The sequence below is a fragment of the Chanodichthys erythropterus genome, chromosome 1 (assembly GCF_024489055.1).
Source record: "Chanodichthys erythropterus isolate Z2021 chromosome 1, ASM2448905v1, whole genome shotgun sequence".
Taxonomy (NCBI): Eukaryota; Metazoa; Chordata; class Actinopteri; order Cypriniformes; family Xenocyprididae; genus Chanodichthys; species Chanodichthys erythropterus.
The window spans coordinates 27,636,741-27,655,347 of NC_090221.1; the positions used below are offsets into that span (position 1 = coordinate 27,636,741).

Below are 18,607 nucleotides of genomic sequence, written 5' to 3' on the forward strand. Positions count from 1 at the left end.
AGGTAAGATAAAACTCTGCATAGTCTTCACCATTTTAATTCAGCATAGAATTTATTACACATACATTTTTGGACCATGAAGTTGAGTAAATGATTACTGAATTTTTATTTTTGGATTAACTATATCTTTAATGTTTTTTTGTCTTTTTTTTGTTTTTTAATAATATGGAAAAATATCTTTATGATTAAGTCATTGATTGATTGGTTGATTCATTCATTCGATTCGTTAAAACGACTAATTTATTCAGGAGTGAAGTAAATTGTTCTCTTTATGAATGGTCCATTGAATCATTGGTTCACTCGTTCAAAAGTGGATTCAGAAATGAAACACTGTGTTGCTAGGAGATGAAAAGTTCTGCTTTATCTTCATATTTACATTGGCAAAATTGAGTTTAACAGACAATATTGTGTGTAAAAAAAATATTAACTTCTGATTTATTGAACTGTTGTATAAAATCATTAACGCATTCAGACTCGTGCAGCACTTGAGTGATATTGCGCTCATTACTCGTGTGATATTGCACTTGTTGCTCATGTGATATAGCTTAACTATATTATATGATGTGAGTCAAACTATGAGTCAAAAGCTCATACACAGGCATTTTTGCCCCAATATATTGAATTTTAGGTACATTCTAACTGCATTCTATAGGCTACATCATGCAGTTGTTGCCCTGCATCATATTTGTCATCAGACAACTGTATGAAATGTCAGCAGGTCTGGGGCGGTCTTAACACATTATTTTTTACTGTTATTAATTAATCTAAACACGTTAAAACAACAGCCCTAACAAATAAAAATAAATATATTTATAAATAAATATATAGTGGTTGAGATCAGACCCAGGCCACCTCCGAATGTGGTTTCAGTGATCCAATCACAATCCATTTATAACTGTGCATGTTTACACCTGACATTTAATGCGGTTAAGCAAGATCTGATCATGATCCAATCTTACAAAGCACATTAATGTCAGGTGTATAGGGGGGCAAAATGTGCAACAGTTTACAAGACATACATTTCAAATGGTATGGTTTTTGTGATGCAATACCTCAAAAATACTTTCCAATAGTATCATGTCTTACGACGAAGTTAGATGCAGAATATTAAATCAAACATAAGTTTCTAAACTAAATCAATTATCTAGTCTTTATGCAGTAGCTGTCCAGAAAGACTCATTAAACAGCAGCAGAACAGGACAGTACTGAACACCACCGGACTTACCAGGACAAGAAATGTCCATTCATTGCCATCTCCTGGCAGAGTGCACGGATGCTCCAAAATAACATTCCTTTTCACTGTCCTGGGACATAAAATGATTGGGTGGCTTCATACATTTGTGTTTTGTTTGTTTACTTGCACGGAAACAACAGGCAAACCATTAAAGTAAAATGCAAAGCTAAATGGGAATATGGCTGCTTACAAAAAGACCTAAGAAGGGAATCGAAAGACCCTGTGGTCTCGATGTAATTTCCGAATCAAAACAACAAGACAGCTGAATGTGTTCTGGTGCTTTAAAAAAAGTACATAGATGTACACTATATGGACAAAAGTATAGGGACACACCTCTTAATTACTGAAATCAGTTTTTTTTAATTAGACCCATTTACAAGGGTATAACTTCAAGCTCCTAACCAAGCAGTCTGCATTTACAAACATTTGTGGGGAAAAAAAAGGGTTGTTCTAAAGAGCACGGTGAATTTAAGCATGGTATTGTGATAGGATGCCACCTTTGCCATTCGTGAAATTTCATCCTGGCTAGATATTCCATGGTCAACTGTAAGTAAGAGGTATTATGGGAAAGAGGAAATGTTTAGGAACAGCAGCAACCATGTAGTGTCACAAAGCAGGGTCACCAAGTGCTGAGGAGCATGGTTCGTAAACGTTAAGAAAAGTCGGCAACACTCTGCTGATACCATAGCTGAAGAGTTTCAAACTTCCACTGGCATTAATATCAGCACAAAAACTGCAGTGGGAGCTTCATGGAATGGGTTTCCATGGCCGAGCAGATGCATGCAAGCTTTTGCCCATATAGTGTAGCTCTCAAATTTATTGAGGCTTGCATTCAGTTCAAAACATTGAAATATGTTATGCTGTGTAAAGTGATGCACCAAAATTTCAGCATTTAAACAATAAATGTTGTTTAGATGCTCTTAATGTGGTGTAACATCTGTAGTTCAAATGGGAGCAAACACAAACCAATCTACTAGTTATAGTAGGGCTGCACAATTAACCAAAATAAAATCGAAATCGCGATCTAGATCATTACATAGTTCAGAAGGCTGCAATTTTTAATTGAATATACGCGCAGCACGTTTAATGTTAAAAGTTTAGAGTGGCTCAATCGCAGTAAATGCTGATCCATCTCTGCAAGGGCTGAGATTGACTTGCATTTATTTGGGAAACAAACCCCACAAAACATAATTCCAAACTTGTAATAAGAAGCAATTACAAGCCTGAGTGGCTTGATCGTAGTAAATCCTGTGGAGAAAATCAAGCTTTTAAATGTTGTTTATATATCTATTCAGCGTTTTTAATATGCTTTAAGACAAACCATGTGCAAATTCGTAAGTCATTGCTGATTATTTTTCTATTTAAAACTGCAGTGATCTAAAGAAAGTTTTAAAAACGCAGTTAGAAATCGCTGGTGTTTGTGACATCACAAACTACCTTGTAACCAATCACGTCAACGTGCTGACAGGCTTTAGCATATCATTAACTATGAACATTCTGAAGCAGAGGAGTCTCAAGAAGCCAGGTTATCCTGGTATATTTTTTCTGTTGATATGAAAATAAATCGGTATTTAGCAATATAGCGGGTGTATGATGAATATTATGAACTATATGACTTTGACCACTGACGACACCATTGTGCAGCGTTTACCTCAGTAAGCTTGTGAGAGCGAGTGGAGGCAGGGCTAATTAGCATATTCATAGACCCCTGTATACTAAATGAGAAAAGGGTATAGAGTTACATTCAAGATATTTTAAGGCATGAAGAATTTTTTTTTTTTTTTTTCCCCCACAGGAAAATGTTTAAATATGTCATTTTGATGATCAAAGATGAGTTTTAAGGGATACAATCATTGACTACAGGGGAACTTTAACATTAGTTAATACACAACAGTTCATTGTTTGTAAATGTTAGTTCACAGTGCAATGCACATTGCACTTGGCCCCATATAACTGCTTGAAACATGATATTTTTAGTGATATTTGTAAACTGTCTTTCTAAATTTTCGTTAGCATGTTGCTAATGTACTGTTCAATGTGGTTAAAGTTACCATCGTTTCTTACTGTATTCACGGAGACAAGAGTCGTCGTTATTTTCATTATTAAACACTTGCAGTCTGTATAATTCATAAACACAACTTCATTCTTTATAAATCTCTCCAACAGTGAAGTGTTAGCCAGTTAGCCACAGAGCATAGTCTCAAATTCATTCAATATCAAATATAAACACCCAGATAAATACAATACTCACACAATCCGACGCATGCATTCAGTATGCATGACGAACACTTTGTAAAGATCCATTTTGAGGGTTATATTAGCTGTTTGAACTTTGTTTATGCTGTGATAGAGTCGAGAGCTCGGGAGGGGGCGGAGACCGCGCGATTTAAAGGGGCCGCAGCCTGAAATCAGCTCGTTTCTAAATATGCCTTAAAATAGGCAGTTAAAAAAATTAATTAAAAACAATCTATGGGGTATTTTGAGCTGAAACTTCACAGACACATTCAGGGGACACCTTAGACTTATATAACATCTTTTTAAAAAAGTTCTAGGGCACCTTTAAGCTTTGTTGGCTTTGTATTCTGTTTTGCGATCTGATCACCCAATTATCACCGAAATTAACAGTATTCCATTAATTATTCCACTGGACATGCAATCTCTTGTTTCTTTTCCCAAATCTTCACTCATGTCCCATTTTCACAGGGGATTATAAACATTTCTTCCTTTGGTTCACTTTTAATTAAGCCTATTATATTCACATTCTTTACTGTGGTAAAGTAGAAAAATGTGATAGTACAGATACCTTTTTGCTTGCACATCAAATTCTATTTAACAAAGTTTGTGTTTGTTATCAGATTTGGTAGGGCAAGTCAAGTTCATTTGTATAGCACATTTCACACACGCCGGTGATTTTAGTTTCGGTTTCTTGTGCAGCACAATATCAAACATAGCCTAAATGTCTTGCCCCTGCGAAAGGTAAAACTTGTTCTTCAGACCTTTTACAACAAGTGTCAGTTGCTTGTAACATCAGGAGAAAACATGAAGGTATTAAATAGATCTCTTGCCAGGTGGTGTCCCACAGCCCTCACAAAAAGCGCAGAGCGGTTGGCTATATGACGCATCTTAGAGGGGAAATATAAACAAATGTTTTTTTAAATGTTTAACTTTCTTATATTACTTGTATTACTATTTCTTATATTATTTTCTTTTTAATTTCTATATTATTTAATAGGTCACATATTATTTACTGATATTAATTTCAATGTTTTACTGGCTGTAGTGTGTCGTTTCACTGCTAAAAAACATGAAAGTTGGTTTCTTTGTTCTTAAAAATAACTTTTTGTTAGAAGATTACACTTATTGTATGATTAAAAATAAATAAATATAGCTGATCATGGAGTAAAAATTATACAAGTACTTTTTAACAGCTGCTCAATCCCGATTTTTTTTTATCAAGAGCAAATGCAAAAACATCGATATATACTTCAAATAACACCTGAAAAATTTGGAAAACACTGAAATATAAATTATAATAGCTGTATCACCCAGCCCTAGTGTGGACTAATTTATGGTTCTTTTTGTCATTTTGAAGGGGTAAAGACCAGTGCAGAAATTCTGTGGTATCCACTTTGAGCTTTCACAGCAGAAAGAGAGTGAAATAATTATTTTTATTGCTCAAACCTTGATTTGTGAATGAAATGTTTTGTCTGACCATGTTAAATGTTATTAAATAGGTGTAAATGACCCTTAGAGGGTCAATAATTCATCTATGAAGTGCTACCACTGAATTCTGCAAGTCTCATGAGACTACAAATATAAAACTGGATGCAGGGACACCATATCGTTACTCAGTAAAATGAAATGCGTTGCCAATAAGGGTGCTCCGATCAGGATTTTGAGACAATCACAGGAAGCAGTATCTGCCGATGCGATCACCGATACTGATCTTTTTGAAGCCTTCTTTTCATCATGTAGAATTATTTATAGGGATGCTGCAAATTAGGATTTTTACAGACATTGAGTGCGTTTACATGCACCCTCATAATGTGATTATAATGGGATTTTGGCAATATTGCGATTAAACTTTACCTCATGTAAACAACACTTCAATCAAATGAATGCAATTAAATTCATGACCGTAATAACCATAATCGCATTAAACTAGGTGGTGTACGGCAATTTTAATCGTAATAAATGGGCATGTAAATACCTTAATTGCATTATTGCCACTCGGATGTACACGGTTGCTGTGTGTCATTCACACAACTTAATCAATGACATTATTATGAAGTTTACTCTTCTCCAAATTGCTAAACTCCAGATGGTGCAAAGAATGTGACGGGCAGCATAGGCAAACCCGGCACTGCAATGTTCATCATGGTGCCGAATAATATCCAGTACGTCCATAAATTTATTTTGAATTTGATGAGCTTACACACAGCACAAGCCTGATTTCAAACTCTGAACTGAAGTCCACAGAATTGTTTTGTGTCTCTGAGCAACACTTCCTAAATGAATCAGATGTTTGAATGAATTGGTTAAATCTCAATGACTCGCTCATTAACAGGGACTTGCTGCCACCTTCTGGTGGGTTTAATTTCACATTTAAAGTATCTTTTCATTTTATAAATAATTTCAAATAACAGTATTTAATGTTTTATATTTTCAACCTTTCAAAACATTATTTATGCATCTGTAACTGCTCTTGACTGATAAACTTTTTTTATAATTTAGTCTATAGATATATAGTTTTACATTAGATTACAATTTCTGTACCTGAAAATCTACCGTTACTTGTAATTTGATTATTTGTTCCTATTTTATTACTTACTGTTTACTTGTCTAACAATATTTAAAACTTAAGTGAGTTAATTTAGTAGCTTTTGGTGTCATAACCATATTTATTAAGGTTACATGTAACAAAAACAACAAAAACAATAATTAGGCATACTTTATAGGCCCATTTCCTTTTCTTTTACTTCATTTCTATTTTATATTTTATTATGGGACCAGTGAAAATGTTGGCACAGCAAGTAAAAATTTGAACCACTGGCCTAACCAGGCCAGTAGAAAAAATCCTTAGTGTTGAGCCCTGATCTTAATTGTAATGATAAATCTCTATAATTGAGGTTACAAAAGTCAGTCATTCAAGAGCAGTGAGTGTCATAAAAGGTGAACACTATTTCACAATGTGTAATATGAGAACAAGGTGTCCCCAGAATGTGTCTTAAGTTTTATCTCAAAATACCCCATATATTTTTTATTATACCATGTTTTAACTGCCTGTTTTGGAGTGTGATTAAAAATGCACCGATTCACCTTTAAATGCTCGTGCTCCCCACCCCCAAGCTCACGACTCCCATTTATACATTGCATAAACAATAGAGTAAGTTCACACAGCTAACATAAAGGCCTGTACACACCGGGACGAATATCGCACGCGTTTATCAATTTTTTGTGTTCATACCCAAGCGATTTTCACTGGCGATGCGCAGAGTGAACATGCAAATTCACTCCCTGACAGTATGTGGAGCTTGTGCTTAACGGTAGTGCAAATAAACATTTATGATATTAATAAAAAGTTAAAGAAGATAAAAATGCAGATTTTATTTATATATATATATATATATATATTATATGAGAGATGGTAGTCAGAAACGGCAGTGCAAATAAGTCACAATGACAGTAGTGCAAGTGAACGGTAGTGCAAATAAACATATTTATGAAATAGACATTCTATATTTCTTGAATGTAAAAGAAAAAAATAAACAGTAAAAATACAAAAATAATACACATCTATTGGTGCGGCCAAGAAGCATAGCATCTCAATCAGCTCCCTAGTTCAGTAGTCAGGGCACTGATCAGGGCCACATTCATTTACACAGTACACTGATACACGACCTAGGAAGCTAGGGAGCTGTTTGAGAGGCAGGGATAGTTTGTAGGGTTCTTCCTCGTCTACTTAATTTCTCTTCGTTGTCTTGGTATCAATGTGCTCAGCAAGACCGTTTTGTGCTTGAGCGCCACCAAGTCGTGTTTTACTGTAACTTCAGCAGCTCCAGGCACATGAACAAAAAGAGTCACTCTCATTGGTCTGCCAGTTTTTAACGCGGCATGTCAAACCAAAAAAAAAAAAAAACGAACGAACCTGAGGCGTTTTTGAAAAGATGGCGCTTTTCATGTTGGGGTGCACACTCACATTTGCTCCCATTGTTTAGTAATGAGGCATTAAACGTTGGCGATAATCACGCACGATATTCGTCCTGGTGTGTACAGGCCTTAACTCTCAAAATGGATCTTTACAAAGTGTTTGTGATGCAGCATATCAGGGGCCGTATTCACAAAACATCTTAAGGCTAAAAGTAGCTCCTAACTGACTCACTAAATTTTTTCTCTTAAGAGCATTTCACAAAGTATTTTAGCACTAAAACTAGCTCCTAAACCTGTGAAACGTTAGGAGTAGTCAAGAGGACTATTGAGGCAATAGCGATAAAGCTGGGTGCTGCACTTTTTTTTTTTTTTTTTTTTTTTTCAGAAATGCAATACATATTTTGATTTATGGAATACAATAAAATGCCTAAAATAAATCTTCAATAAATAAATATATAAATAATGTACTATTACCTGTGGTAGTTGTTTTCACGGGTTCACACTTACAAATGATTGAATAGAGTATTTATTTATTTATTTATTTATAAGCATATTTGGCGTGTGGTCCAAGTGGATCGAGGTCTCCGATGTTGGAATTTGTTTGGAATTTATTTCGCCCAAACTCCAAGCTTGAAATTGATTTAGCCCAAACCCAGAGTTCGCCCCATATCCCAACTGAGAGTGAGGAGTGAGTTGGCGGAGGGATGCAGAAAACTGTCGAGGTAAGGCTAGTCAGCTCTCGTCTGTGTATATAGCATCATTTGTCACTTGAATTCTGCGATCTCACGAGACGCAGACATGCAAGAGGCGGACAATTATCTGAACATATACTAGTTTAATTTGTGACACTTAGCCTACATTTTAAAATCTTTATTTCAATATGGCAACATTTGTATTTTAAAACCTTTATTTGAATATGGAAACATGATATCTTGTTCTACAATATCCCCATGATTAAATTGCTGACAGAGACTTATCCCCCATAAGCCAATCACTGTGGGCATAGTTAGTAAGTGTGTTGACATCATCCATAGCAAAGAGGTCAACCCCACCCTTACTCTTAGCTTAAGACTTTTCTCTAGTCCTTAGTAAAAGTTTGTCTCAGCAGCTTTGTGAATATGTTTTAAGAGAAAACTCTTAGCTAAGAACTTTTACTGCTATTTAGGAGAACTCTTAGTGGCAAGATAAAATGTTTTGTGAATACGGCCCCAGATCAAGTAAGTATGTATTTTGTCAATGTTTACATTTGATCCTGAATTAGTTTGATAATGCTGCGTGGCTAACGGGGCTAATGCTACACTGTTGGAGAGATTTATAAAGAATGAAGATGCGTTTATGAATTATACAGACTGCAAGCGTTTTCAGGTTAAAAATGAATATCAAAATTTGCTGATCTCCGTGAATACAGTAAGAAACAATGGTAACTTTAACCACATTTAATAGTACATTAGCAACATGCTAACGAAACATTTAGAAAGACAATTTACAAATATCACTAAATATATCATGAATCATGAACAGTTATTATCGATCCATCTGCCATTTTCGCTATTATCCTTGCTTGCTTCACAATACCTGCATAACTTCTGATGATTTGGCTGTGCAGCTCCAGATGTTAATACTGGCTTATCTAATGCTTAGAACACGGGCTGGTATATGCAAAAGTTGTGTCACAGTCAGTTTTATATTGAGATTCTCACTGTATGTCATTTTCACGTACAGAACCCTAATTATTCAACTATGCCAAGGTGAATTCGATTTTACAAATCTAGGGCACCTTTAATGTAAATTAAACAAAATACAAAGAAAAAAAAAATCAAAATCAAAGAGCAGCCGGATTATTAGGCTGCTTTCACTTTAAGAGTTGCACGGATCCAATACAGGCTACTGTTACACAACTTTCTCAACCGTTCACTCAAAACAAAACCAAATGTATACTCGTCAAGACGGTAATTTTGTATATAATCTTAAGAATACTTTCCCATTCAACCATATAAAATGCACAACACCGCTGTATGCAGATGTAAACAAGTCCAACACACGAGAAGCACATGGTGGAACGAGTGAAGGAGACGCACTTAAAGGGGAGCTATTATGCAAAATTAATTTTGCATGGTGTTTGGACATAAATGTGTGTTGGCAGTGTGTGTACACAACCACCCTGTAATGATAACCAACTACTCCTTTTTTTTTTTTTAATCCCCATAAATCATAAGCAGTGTCTCAGAACAAGCCGTTTCCAGATCCCTGGCAGTGTGACGTCACATTAGCCACACGAATGTTGACAGACACTGCCGTTTTAACAGAGCTGCCCTGAGCGAGTTCACAGCCAGTTGTACAGTCCGCCTTTGCTGCACTGAAGAGAATGTCTCCAAAGTGTTTTAGGTGTTCTGTAGCTGGATGGATTAATCCACATAGCTCTCTCCATTTACTCCCTAAATCTGAGCCGCTGAAGACGAGGTGGATTAATTTTGTTCTATAAGAAAATGCTCCCTCAGCTCTACCGAAATCTGTTTATGTCTGTGCAAATCATTTCACACCGGACTGCTTTGTCAACAAACGTCAATACAAAGGGACAATACAAAACAGAGGTTGTGCTAAAAATATGTTACTCAAGGATAGATCAGTAAACTGTTCGTGATCCAGTTTACAGTCTCCAGAGTGTTAATGGATACGGCAGTAATGAAGGTGAGAGCACTTTATTACAGTTCATCGGAGTTGATTTACAGATATAAAGTTTACCAGTTTATTAAGCACCACCTGAAAAGGCATAAGGTTTTTATATATTTGTTTACTGTTAGTTGTAATGAGTGTTTCTGTGTACTTCGCTACGTATGTTGATGACAATGCAAGGGAGAAAGAGAGTTTATGGATAATATTTTAATGCACACTTGTACTGTGTTTTATTAAGCTCTTACAGTGATTTTCTAGAGTGAAAACAGACACTTCATATTTTGTGTGAAGTACAATAAACGTTATAAAACTCATCGGTAAACTGGCTTGTACTAATAAAGTGGATAAAAACAAGATGACAATATAAGTTACAACCGTAATTAAACTAAACTATACCCGTTCTATCTCCATGCAGCATATATTCGCTGAGATTATAGTGCATCCTGACTGACTCCTCACACCAGAGAATGAGCTCTTGAAACTCTGCCCTCTTAGGCCGAGCGCAGCAACTCATTTGCATTTAAAGGACACACACCTAAACGGCATATTTTGCTCAACCCCAAAAAGTGGCAATTTTAACATACTATGAAAAATGATCTGTGGCATATTTTGAGCTAAAACTTCACATACACACTCAGAGACATATTTTTCATCTTATAAAAGGGGGCATAATAGGTCCCCTTTAATGAAAGTGCACGTCCACTCTCTGAAAGAGGGCGCTGATGGAACAGCAGAAATGCAGCAGTGACCCCGGAAACCCCATAAACAAAAGGAGCTGCGCTACTGAACAGTATTTAAAATGCTTCAAATAGCCATTCAGTTTTTTTTTATTCGCAAAATTACAGCACCAAATTCTTAATAGGCTATTTATTTTTAAACTTAAGCATTTTTATATTTTAATATGGACTACAACATGCCCTATAATGACTGACAATGTTCTGATTAACAATATTTGTTGTTGTTCAGTAACATAAGGCTTCATTAGTTAACATGTTAATTCATTATTACCAAACTAACAATGAAAAATACTTATAACGCATTTATTAATCTTATTTAATGTTAATTTCATAGTTAAAGTTTAATAACATTACTAAAATCAAAAGTTGTAACTATTATTTAATGGACCTGGGCTAAAACTAACAATGATCAGTTGTATTTAACTAACATTAATAAAAAATATCTTCAGTAACAAATCTAGCTATTGCTCTCTCTAACATGCATTAACTAACATTAAATAATTAAACCTTATTGCAGTGTTGCCTGTTGTTCTTTATAATTCTTTTGCACTTTAATCTGTTTGAAACATTTTACTTTATTTTTTTGTGCGTGTACTGCATTATATTATTTAAACATTCAGAGTTCTTTTTGTTATAAGAAAAGGAGTTCTTAAACCTGTTATACTATGACAACACTGTTTACAACCTACAATATCGTGATAATACCGCATACTGTGATAAAAGCCTCAGCAATTATCGCAACATTAAAATTTGATAACGTCACATGCCTAGTGTGTAAGTTTTGAGTGTGCATGAGCGCTCCATCTGAGAGCATGCGGATGCTGAGTGATTGAAACACTGGCAAGACTTAAAAAGAAATGCAAATTATAAACTTTAGTGACGATGCGACACTGCCTCAACTGTGCAAGTGACAATTCCCGTTTCAAGTGTGCAGCTTGCTTATAGTGCAGACGTGATGTGGTGATGTGTTGATGTCTTTACACGTCGTCAACATGAGATCGGTTTATGAGATTGGCCTTTAGAGTCCGCCGTTCAAACTTCCCAAAGTGATTATCGGCCAATAGTAATTGGTAGCCAATCAATCGGAGCACCCCTAGTTGCCAAGGCAAAGAGGATGCGATTTATCCTTCAGTAACATTTAAAAATATTTAGAGGAAAGGAACCAATACTGGAATCCAATACAAGTCTGTGGCAATTACGCCAACATCTCATGTGGTCTGTATATTTGCTATAAGCCGCCACCTTACAGCAAGCTAAGTCATGCTGCTTTACACTGACTGAAAGCCAACATGAACTACAATTTGAGCTGTGCTCAATTAAAAAGATCCTTTATGTTAAGGTGTAAAGACCACGTTAATAATATTACTGAAAGCTTAAATTCTGTTCAATTTAAAACACTAAATAGTGTACTCCGAAATAAATAAATTTACACTGCTGGGTCCATGTCAAATCAACCAAATTTCAAAAACTTCTCCAGCTTAAATGTTTGATTTTGTTCATATTTTTTATGAAGAAAGACAAACATAAATAGTGATGAAACCCAAAATATTAAATGTCATGGATGTACATTTACTGAGTAATCCACTGTTTTGTAAAGGGGGGTAAATATGTCCATTTTCACCTGAGATTTGGAGCCACTCTGCTTGAACTATTCAATTCAATTTTGATTCTCAAGCTTGCAATTCAATTACATTCGATATCGTATGCATCAACTACATGGCAAATTTGCCGTTTAATGCTGTAAACTATACAGGGAGGTCTCGTGTCACTGTCAGTATTTTTACATCAGTGCAAAACTAGGGTATGCAGATTAAGACAACTATTCATCAGCATGCATTGATTAATCCCATGTTGTAGCAAAAAAAAAAAAAAAAAAAAATTGGTAAGACCAAATCGTGCTGGTGTGTCGAACAAAGAAAATTGGTAGCACCAGTGCAACCAGTGGAAAAGTTAGTCTGGAGCTCTGATATTGTATCGGCACCAAAATATTGTGATAGTATTGAATCGGGAGATAGGTGTATCGTCCCAGCTCTATAAATTGTACACATTTTCTGAGGTTAAAAATTAAGATATCAAAAGAAAAGTTTATGAACCAGAATCTAAAAACAAACTGAGATTTCTTTATTACCTTGAGCTAAAATTGCCATTTTGACCCCTTCTACAAAATAGTGAATTACTCTGTAAATATTTACCCATGTAACAAAATTAAACACCTTAAACCAGAACCTCTGGTTGAGTTGACATGGAAAGACCCTGCTCTGTTATGACACATGCAATGACCAAAATGCCTCAATGAAGCACTTTTATCATTAGTTGTAGTCTTGAAGCATGTAAAAAAACAAAAACAAAGGATTTACCAGGTGTGCCAAGCAGATTGTTGTCTCTCATGAGCCTGTAGTCTTCCTCACTAAGATTGTTGACAAACTGGTAGAAGGCCTCTTCTCTGTCCAGACGGTCCAGCTGTCTTCGGCGCTGTATTTCAGACTGATCACTGCTGCCCTGATCTGCATTATCCTGACCCTCCATCACTGCGACCCAGATGTCAGATCCAACTACAACACAGTGTCAATCAGTCATAACACACACAACAGACACATATACTGACGCAAGAACCATTGTATTCAACCCAACATGAGCAGCATGTAACTTATATAATAAACGAAAATAGCTATCATCCAGTACCATGGCTTCACTATGATACAATCACCATCATATGGTAATACCGGCCAAACGGTTCCTTTATGCGTCTTTTTGATGTTGCCTGTAGCTAATGAAACTGGTAAAAACATAAACGTACTCGGTGTCTGGAACAATCATCTTAAAATACTGCGTAATATCGTGAGTTAGACGGTGATCTCTCGGGTCTCTGTTCAGATATAATGAGCTGACTGAAAACAAAATGGCATCAGCGAGCTATACAGGGTAAAGGCTAAGGCTCTGGATTCTCAAGGCAAACAACGTTTATGTGTATACTCGATGGCACATATAATTAGCACAATGAATACATTACAAATATAAGGGAGTTCATTAAGGTGCTGCTAGGACTAATAACACTAATATTACAGCAACGGTATATTTCGTAATGTGTGACGACAAACCTCAAGCAACCATGAACCGAGGAAACGGGTGAAGGCTAATGTTAGCTGAAGCATGAGCTCAAGCTGGGCTCAAGTTAGCTCCCGTGGACTATGGAGAAATAGCTTTCTTGCTCATGCTAAGCTAAAGCAAAGCTAATGTTAGCACGGCTGAGATAAAAACAGCCAGCGAGCCCTTCATCATTTCGACGATCGGAACAACTGACTGGTGAAATAAGGAAAAACATAGAAGAATACCTTAATAAACCCGTCGAAGCCGTATCTAGTAACAGTTCCTTTGTCTGCCTTGTAGATGTTTATAACTGTTATTTTTGACAGCTATTCAGGAGTTCATTTTGTCGAGTGTCTCTTCAGCATGAATCTACTTCCGGTGTGCGGAATTGTGCGGAAACGTAATACAACTTAAAAGTCCCTGTTTAACGCTGAAGTATAAACTCGCGTTATGTCAACATTATGTTGTAGGTTATTTGTGACAAACTTTTACAGGGTACATTGGAAATAGTCTTTGTGCCATGCCTAAAAACAACTCATAGCTGTGGTATCACTGTACAATCACCTTATGTGGCCTCCATCCGACTATTATTTAGTAGTGAATATGCCTCAGAAATAATATTAAATATATCAAACCCATAGTTATACTGCTATAACATTATGGACTCTTAATGTAGTCAATATTACAGCAAATAACACTGACATTTATTTATCAAGGTATGTCCAAAATGTCAAGAGCTTGTAAAGATACACCGGAAGAAACAAAAGTGTTAACATGTTAATCAACAAGGAAAATAATTTTAATATTTTCGACAGATTTGCTATTTAGGTTCAGTATAAGATCAAGTGAAATCATTATAGTAATTCAAGCTAATTTTAGTGCTTATTTCCCCCTTATGAGTTCTAACAATCCTTGCTTGTTTATACATCTTTTTTTGTATTTTGTTTCAAAATCATTTCATGTATCCCTTGTATGTTGTTTAATAATAATAATAAAATAATAATAATAATAATAATAATAATAATAATAATAAAAGAGTTCTAACATTCCCCATAGAACAGGGTGTCAAACTCATTGAAAAAAAGAAATGTTTTTACATTTTTTATATTTTTAAAATAATGCTTTTTTTTATATATTTTTTTATTAGTTATGCACCTATTTAGATTTTTCATGGCCAATTCCATTTTTTTAGAAGCAAATTTGCCAATTCTGATACTGGTTGCAGATTTATTTTAATTTTTTTTAAGCAAATCTATTTGTTATTTATTTGTGCAAAAAAAATGTGTAGCTGCTTGATATTACAGAGGCAAAACAATGCATTTTTATCACAATCCCAACAAAGATTTTATGCACATGAGCATTATAATTTAAATGATTGTATAATTTCAAGATTAACAGCAAAAACAGCATGGTCTGACTTTATGACTTTGTGAACTAATGCTACATAGGACACCTGGACAAAACAAAATCAGCTGACGGACTGAATGAAAATGCAAATTCTCGCTCTGGTAGTAGGTGGCACTTGAACAGCAGCATGGGCACTGCTACACACAAAGCAGTGATGCGTTTATAAATGGGCTACTACTTTATACGGAGATAAGAGGAAAAACCATCAAAACTTTTCTGAAGACAATTCCCTTCAGAGATACATTCATATCAGCCCCAATTTAATGTGAGCAGTGAGCTTGTGCATGGTACAGTATTTTCTCTGCTGGCGCATCTGCTCTCCTCTTTATGTCCGTGTTCAGCGTGTGCCTGTGTTAACATCGTTAATATTTCCACACAAATGAAATTTGGGAAATTATTACAAAGAATAAAGTTTGACCAAATAAAACTAAAAAAAAGTTTGGATTTATGACTAGTGGACTAGTGCATCTCTCTCTTTCTCTCTCTCTCTCTCTCTCTCTCTCTTTTAATAGTTCAAATCAATCATTGGACATCATCCCGCGGGCTGTACATTTTACACCCCTGCCATAGACCAAATCAAGTCCCGCCCTACATAGGGTATGCACGTGACGTCACCGTCGACCGTTAGGACTGCGGTCACGCCCACTGAGTGGCACAAAGACTGAGCTGCAGCAATTGTTTTTCAGCGTGAATGTCGCGAAAAAAGCACAAAAGTCATGCAAAACGGTAAAGAGCTTTGTGATTGACTGTACAAATAGTTTTGACACAAAACCTGAGTTATATATTTAAAAACTGCAGAAAGCAACAGAAAAAATAAGCAAATGGATCTCTGCAATTCACAGAAACGTCTGACTCCAGCAAAGAAACATGGATTTGCATTTATCATTTTGTGTCAAATTGTTGGGTTTTGAGGTAAAATCATACCGTATATATTGTATTGTTATATATTATGCTGACAACTCATCAATTAAATATTTTTCATCTTATGCATAACTGGGTGTTTTTAAATAAACACTGACAAAAACTATACTATATGTTTTAGGGCTGGACAATATGATGATATAACATTGATATAAGTGATTACGCGGATTTAGACCCACCTATAGGCTATTGTAGTTATATAAAATATTCACAGGCAGATTTGCTTTATGCATTTCCCCGGCGTCGAAAACAGGCCACATATAAATGTCAGGAAACAAGACTCCTGGCTGCATGTCAATATCCATGGATTAGGTTTATTTGACAAGTTGTAAGGAACACATTCAATTCCAACCTTTAGTGTAATTCATTAGTTTTACTTGTGTTTTCGCAGTCTCCCCTATTAAATCCAGTCACGCAGCAGGTTCTTCTGCCACTCAGTCCAGCTGAGGGAGCACGCTTTCGGCGGGAAAGTGACGTCGATGCATACCCTCTGCGTTTTTGTAGGCAAAACCCGGAAGCGAGTTAGCATTTTAAGACTTCCGGTTCCAACGCCGTAAAGTCTATGGGTTTTTTTGAATGGGTTTTTGCTAAATCGCCTGAAATAAGGTCTGTGGTTAACAAAGCCTCTAAATACTTTCACGTTTTGATCTATGACATAAAACACACCAGTTATAACCCACTTGTGATTTTTTTAAACTTTTACTGTGTCTTCAAATCGGCGGTTGCTAACAAATTGCTAAAAGGGACTCCTACTTAATCTCCTTTGGCGGGGACTTTAGACGTCATTAAAAACGGGACATTTGGACAGCATTTCTCATGAAAAAGTGGAAAAGTATTCATAACAGCGCAGATCATAATCAGAGAGCATGTTTTTAAATAGAGTTGTTTTTTAAATACAGTTTGAGGAAGCTTGGTGGTGACGACGTTGATCCGCGACCACGGTGTGCTGTAGTCCGTTTATAGCCTACTGTTAGCCTTTTATATCTGACGACTTTATTTAGGCTTCAAAATCTATAAATGTTGTGTTCACTTGTAAATATTATCTTGATAGACAAAACGTGTAAGTGTCATAACCCTTTGTTAAACACAGAGCTTATTTTCTGCGATTTTCCAAAAGTCTATGGGAAAAATGCATAGGCTTTCAACCGAGGGAACCCGTGCGCTGCTAACTTCCGGGTTGGCCTACAAAAACGCGTCATCCCTGGGGCACTCTATTGGAAAGAAAAGACAGTTTCAACTTACGTTTCATACTGATTTTAATATTTACAAGGAGTCAACTTTATTAGCAGCGCCTTAACCAGACCAGAAAACAAAAACAAGTACATTTTAAAAATGATAGACTAATAAAAAGTGTTTGTGCTGCAATTATTATGAGCAATATATTGGTAAATTCAGAGTAACTGATCAGGAAGTACCATTTTTTCCCCCTGTATGCATGAATTTTATATAGAAAAGAAGAGAAAAAGGGAGGCACTATAGGCCTATACCCAAAAATCTCAAACCTGCTTTCCACTCCCTATTATTTATATTTGTCCCTCTTCTCCAAAACACACACACACACACACACACACACACATGTTTGTTTTTGTGAATTGTGGGGACTTTCCATAGACTTCAATGCATTTTACACTGAACAAACTGTACATTCTATCCCCCTACCCTGCCCCTACCCCTAAACCTAACCCTCACAGGAAACTGTGCAAACTTTTACTTTTTCACAAAAACTCATTCTATATGATTTATAAACCCATTTACATTGTGGGGACCGCTGGCTGGTCCCCACGATGTAGGTGAACTCAGGTTTATATTACATCATGGGGACATTTGGTCCCCACAATGTAATATAAACAAAAGCACACACACACACACACACACACACACACACACACACACACACACACACACACACACACACACACACACACACACACAAAGAAATCAGAAGGGCAATCTTGGATCACCCATTTTCACTGTCTTCTGTGGAAGATGATACTTTCCGTACACAGAAAGTGGGGTCCAATCGACTTTTAAAATATGTTGTGTTCTACAGAAGAAGGTTTTGAAAAACATGAGGGTGAGACAATGATGATAGACATTTTCATTTTTTGTTGAGCATTTAACATAAACCATAATATTACAGTAGCTTAGATTTTAATAATAATAAAAAAAAGACCTTTGTAAGAGTCAAAAACATTAATTCCTGAATGATCCTGGTTTTCTTGTCTCAATAAATAAATTGACATAAAAGCGTATCCTTGTTGTTCAAGTGGTTCACCTTTGAAAATCCCATCTGACTAAGTGGTAGCATAGCATTGTTGTTCTTCAGAATTTTTTTTTTTATTTATTTTTTTTAATAAAATCATTTTAATGCTTTGTCCTTGACTGTAAAGGGTCAAAGT

General features: G+C 35.8%; 1 protein-coding gene across 1 annotated transcript in view; it reads right to left on the minus strand.

The window, feature by feature from the left end:
* Positions 1 to 14,258, minus strand: part of rlim (ring finger protein, LIM domain interacting) — a 22,386-nt gene extending 8,128 nt beyond the window's left edge. The window contains exons 1-2 of the mRNA XM_067393373.1: positions 14,126 to 14,258; positions 13,151 to 13,345 (exon numbers count right to left, since the gene is read on the minus strand). Coding sequence (XP_067249474.1) covers positions 13,151 to 13,319 — 169 coding nt within the window. The 5' untranslated portion in view covers positions 13,320 to 13,345; positions 14,126 to 14,258. The remainder of the gene's footprint in view (positions 1 to 13,150; positions 13,346 to 14,125) is intronic.
* Between the last annotated feature and the right edge of the window lie 4,349 nt (positions 14,259 to 18,607).